The following is a 6,000-nucleotide window of genomic DNA, read 5'->3' as shown; positions in this document are numbered from 1 at the left end:
GCAATGATTTCATCCATGTGCACGATGAGAACCTCCCAGAATGGATGCTCATTTTCCAGTGTCATACTTCCCATTATTCTGTGTTTCAAAGGAATCAGACAGCCCAGTTGTTGGGTTTTTCATTACCTTAACCCAGAGATCTATTATACGGTATCTGCTTAACCATGACAAAACCATGACACCCTCCCTCCCCCTCTCCCCTCGTCACCTCCAGGAGATCCTAAAAATTACTTTTTCTCGCAACGAATTGTTGACTTAGACATTCGATATATGTAAATGACAACTTGTTATTTATTTAAGAAAACGTGTGTTCACCCAAACATTTTTTAAATGTTTAATGTTGCACGCAACTGCTGGACAAATAAGAGCGTGTACCTCCCACATACTCACATTGAAGGGCCTACAGTGTTGCAGTCCATTAGAACATACAGTAACATGGGTATACATTTTTTCAAATGTAATATACTGAAAATATTAACATATACTGTTCTCAAAGGCAAACGTAATGGTGATCATATGAATTGACTGAAAACTGAAACTGCTTTTACCAATTTAATCATGGTGGCACCGACTCCATTGCTCACAGATGTATTGAATTTCTGACTATGAAAACATGTCACGGCAGACCAGGGATACTTGATGTTTTTTTAGGAATGAAAATAAACAGACAATACATCATGATATGTGTATCACAAATAATCCAAGGCAAAGCTGAATTTAAAATTTTGAATTTTCTAAATCCACATTTTTATTTTAGAACAAATTATAAACCAGAACGTTCGAAATCTTCAACGGAAATGATAGTACTTGTGTTATGTGCATCTACCATGGTATTCCTGGTGCGACTAGGTGATTAAACATGTTTCAGCATAGACACGCATAGATATATATTACTCGATTAGCCAAGGCCTAGTCTGAACATCATGCAGCATAAACAGTTTATCTCATCGGCAAACAGTCCATGTTTCATAGTATCCTCTATCTAATCGGCTGCAACGATTTGAATATTTATCTAGCTGAAAATTGCGTAATCATCGCGTGAAATTTAACCGTTACACGACTGCTCGGTTATTTTTGATCGTATATTCATTCACCTGGTTGGCATTGAAGCGTCTGATCAGATTTGTGAATGTAGCAACTCAGCCAATGAAACGCCGATGCCAGAAATAGCAACCAATCAGCTTGAGGCAATTACTTTGCACAACCGCAAGCTAATGCAGACGACTTGAGATATCAAACAGGTAGTCGTTCGGTTCGCAGCTTTACCTGTGGAGGAAGCAAGCTGACCGATTACCCATGTAGCTATGAAGGGGAGCTGCTTTGGGGGAATTACCCTTGTTCTGGGAGTTATTGGAGTAATTTCGGACAGTCAACATATTCTCTGGGGCCAGTGTTACTCCAACTGTCTAACCCAACATTTGGATATCGCTCAGGTAGGTCGCCAGTACATTCGCTTATCACAAACGCCCGATCGAGTCAAACTTTCTGCCTCCAACCACGTGTTTTGGGGCTATCGACTTCTGTATGTGTTGTGTTTTCAAAACACGGTTACTTGACTGTGCTGGTATTGTCAAAAAGGTTTGACAGCACTACATTAACTTTGCGAGTTGATCTCGCTTTGGTAGTACTTCCTGTCCTAAAACTGTTTATTGTGGACAAGCGTCTGCTAGCGTGCTGTGAGATGGCCTGTTGACAAGCTCCGTCCGGGAGGTTGGCTGTAAAATGACACGGGAGAAACCGTAGCGTATTAAGCATCAAATATCATCTACAGTCGACTGAATTTTGTTTTATTGCAACAAAAATAACATTTTGCTTTTGACAGTGTGGCAGTAAATTGCCCAAACTCGAGGTTATGGAGACAGTCGTGAATGGAATATTTTCACATTTTAGTTCAAATTGAGTATCTACACTAACACTTCCACAAGAATCTATGTGGGATTAATTACTTTTTTTTCACGCACGGGACCCCGTCTCTACCCTTATCTAAGATTATTTTTTTATTTTTAAAAAATTGGATACAATCTCCCATCAAATGTCTAGCCTTAACACCGTTGGGTCTTATATTATCCAGTATTTTGTATGTATGTGACATTTTCAATTTGGCATCTAATCACATTCTGTCAGACGAGCAACACGCCACGGTAGGGCACGCATGGACATTGCCCAAATCGTAATAGTGCCGCAGCACGGATGTCGCCAAGCATGCATAGGTGGTGTAAAATTTCAAGAATCAAGCAATTTTTGATTGTCACCCGTACATTTATATGTATCGTATGCGTTCCTTCCCAGAAATAATGTTTCTCTTGTTGCCATGACTTGCATCTCTTCACACAAGCCGTAAATTGTTACAAAAGAATATCACATTGTGCTGAAAACCCATCTGGCGAGATCTCCAGTTGATCACTCATACAGAACAAACACTTCAGCCTGACTGTCTTTTCCTTAGGCGGAATTTAGTGTTGACCCTGTGACCCCTGGCGTGCCACAGAACCACATGTTGTTATCGGGAGAGACAATCTAAATGTACCGCTGATGTAATTAAAGATATAGATAATTATTTGAAAATCTAGCTGACAACGCAGATGATATTAACACACCTATTCCCGCGAAACTGTATTATCGATCATCACTATCGTCATCTCCAGGACAGAGTCTAATCCCTGAGAGGTGTGATTACCATTGATAGTAGGCCACGGCTACATCGCAGTTATACCAGTGCCAGCCCTGTGCAGTCGGCGAGATACCTATGAACTACAGCCCTGCAAGGGCTAAGTAAAGTTAGGAACAGTGACATGTATACCATCAGCACAAGCTGCAACCATACTGGGAGATATAGATATTTGGTTGAATGCTCCAGATTCATTATATAAAGAAACTTTAGAAGTTTGCCATGACATTTTGTCTATGTAATGTCATATCATCAATATATAGAATAATTAAGTGAGTATGAGATAAAACTGCTATTTCAGTTTTTTCTATACTTAATATTACAAGATGATTAACCTTTTAAACCAATAGTTGTATGATATATAGGAGCTATTCAATTAATGCCCGGTATTGAAACTTATAACTTATAATTATTGATTAAGCAGTCATTTTTGTTGTTTTGGTATTCAAGACAGGTGTGGAACTTTTCACAGTAATCTGGTTTGAGATAAGTTTGAATGAATTTGGAATCAAGAATTCTTATCTTGTTTTGCTATGTTTTGTCTGATGAATCATTACTTCAAAAATATAGAATTGTATTATCGCAAATCAGTAGATGCTCTTACCCGTTTTTGATAATATCCCTATTTTATTTAAATATATGGGTTATTATTAATATTTGTTATGACTATGGTTATATCGTTGTTTTAGTTGGCTAAGATTTTTAAATAATAGTGTATTTGACAATTACGTGCTTAGAGCAATTGCTTACATCCTAAAATAAGGTTATAATGATGTAGAGATTTTATGTGACAAATATTTCTCAACATATACCCAGTGACAATTATTAGTTGTGTTTGGTTCTATTTAAACACTTCGACTAAAATAACACATGGACCCTAGTTTTGTGGATCAAAATTTCTAACTGCCACTGTCATGCACATAACGTGAGGACGTTCACACTTTTCCCATAGTCCTAACAAACTTCCCCTCACGGATAACATTGACTACAGCATGCCTTACTGCAATGGTTCCTCAGATCGTTAACACACACTGGTGATCAAATGACGTGTTCTCGGTCCCCACCCGTAATGTATACAGGTGCTTCTTCCTCACATTGAACATAGATCTAACCATTTCAACAGAACTGTACGTCCAACTAACTGTAACAAATTTATAGATAGCTCCCTGAGGATACCGATACATGCATGAGAATAGGGTTGCACGATTCCTAAGTACCTGCTCCACATATTTCCACCCGCCTGAATGATTTGGGAATGTGGTTGTGCGTGTACGAACTCTATAACATGGAGAGTTGGACATCGTCCGTATTACCCCAAGGCATTAGTATAAAGCGTGTCTCTATTGACACGTTTGCGGTTTGTGCCTAATGCGATTGCCCGTTATTGTTTGGCATATATAAACAAATCTCATACATGATAAATTGTGAAGGTTTAGTGTAGTTTGTTGCCAGGTCAGCGAATTGAATGACCTTGCTTGGCGACACTGGTGTGTATGATAGGAATAATCAGTGAGATCTTAAAGGCGCACTGCACTCACCATGTAAATCCTACCCCGAACACTGAATGTGGATATTGGCTGTACCTTTAAAAGATATGAACATAATGTTTAAGTATTCTGAAAATGTCCCGTCTTTTGTCCCCCTATGAAGATATTGTAAAAATAGAGGATACGTATGTAACATATCGTGCATTTATGAAATATTTCATAATATGTTAAGAAAGTCATATCAATATGGAAAGCATACGTTGTAGTATACACCTATACGTAATATTTTCAAATTTATTGATATTTTCTTTTAAATGCCCCTGACATGACTTCAATTCTCCTGTAGTTGGTTGTATAATTCTTTTTAAAAATTAACATATATTTTTAGGGTTAATGTGTTGCATAAACTGTCAGGGATTAATCAAAGAATTCGCTTAATCGTCGATTTACTAATGCAGAGGTGTTTAATCAAAGACTTTTATGAGAAAGTGGCCGAGTTTAAATCCTGCCAAGTATAATCTCGAGTTGTTACTCATCAATCCGTGGAAACTGTCTCGTCACAATCATACTGGTGATTACAACACGTATCTTTAGGACCGTTGGCCGATTGAGGAAATACAACATGCTAATTCGCTTTTCGGTTAATACTTGAGGGGTAAGCGGTTACATGTCAACTCAGTTAACAAAGATATTAGTACCTCGTTCCTTGTTAAAGACTCTTCCGTGATTTGTTTTGAGATATTTGTGACATTGGGTAAATAATTTAATTGTTTCATATATGTGAATATTGACATGAACGAGGCATACAAAGTCCATTATATGCAGAGTGAGTGAGTGTGGAATGTTTTACCGCCTCCTTGGCATTGGTACAGGCATTTCATGCCTGGAGACACCAAAATTGGCTTCGAATGGGGAGCCAATGTTCACGAGCCCAACTGTTCGGCGTCACAAGCCAATTTTTCAGCTTCAAGGTACCTCCACACATCTCTATGAAACGGATCAAATTTAAAGGCAACTGTGGACATATTCTGACTTCAATGGGGGCGGTCGGGTAGCCTAGTGGTTAAAGCGTTCGCTCGTCACGCCGAAGACCCGGGTTCGATTCCCGACATGGGTACAATGTGTGAAGTCCATTTCTGGTGTCCCTCGCCGTGATATTGCTGGAATATTGCTAAAAGCGGCGTAAAACGTCACTCACTCACTAATTTCCGTGAATTGATGTCGATATCGGGATGCCCCTTTGTATCGTCAGAAAGTTATTAAACTTGTAGTTTGTGATATAAACACACCACCCGAGACTAACGCTTAGTCTCTGAAAATATGTATAGGGATAGAAACAAGGAGCTCCATTTAAATTGAAAATGAGTCTGAGTGAGATAGGAGATGGAGAACATGTGGAAAATCATTAGAGTAAGTTCTGGACGGAAGGGCAAATGATACGGTACTAGGGCTCTCCACACCCCACACATCCTACACCCCAACCCAACATCCCTCTCCACGAAATTATCAAATGGTCGGTCCCTTAATCTGCATTTGCACCTATGACCTATGATATACCATACAATATTAAAATAAACTTTAATCTATAACTTCTGTCCACGTGGGACCTATTTTGTTACCTAAAATGTCGTCATATCTAAACTTGCTACACCTGGGTTCGGATGGGTTTTTTTCATTCAGAAAAAGACTTTAACGATGCTAAACTTGTCTCTATTACATTTTATTTCCTGACGTGCTTTGACTGTCTGGTTATTGGCTCCCTATGTTTAAAGTATACTTCATTACAATGCCACAACAATACGAGTAAGTTAACATCTTTTACACATGATACATTAGTAGATAACA

At 38.6% G+C, this 6,000-nt stretch overlaps 1 protein-coding gene across 2 annotated transcripts in view; it reads left to right on the top strand.

Annotated features, from left to right (window-relative positions):
* The first annotated feature begins 1,212 nt into the window (after nucleotides 1-1,212).
* LOC124116952 (anosmin-1-like) overlaps nucleotides 1,213-6,000 on the top strand; it is a 73,596-nt gene continuing 68,808 nt past the window's right edge. For both annotated transcript variants that reach the window (XM_046478612.2, XM_046478611.2), the window contains exon 1: nucleotides 1,213-1,433. In XM_046478612.2, coding sequence (XP_046334568.2) covers nucleotides 1,305-1,433 — 129 coding nt within the window. In that variant the 5' untranslated portion in view covers nucleotides 1,213-1,304. The remainder of the gene's footprint in view (nucleotides 1,434-6,000) is intronic.

Source organism: Haliotis rufescens, unplaced genomic scaffold, assembly GCF_023055435.1.
Source record: "Haliotis rufescens isolate VD_foot unplaced genomic scaffold, xgHalRufe1.0.p SCAF_9, whole genome shotgun sequence".
Taxonomy (NCBI): Eukaryota; Metazoa; Mollusca; class Gastropoda; order Lepetellida; family Haliotidae; genus Haliotis; species Haliotis rufescens.
The sequence above is the reverse complement of the archived record's forward strand: the minus strand, read 5'-3'. Positions and strand labels throughout refer to the sequence as shown.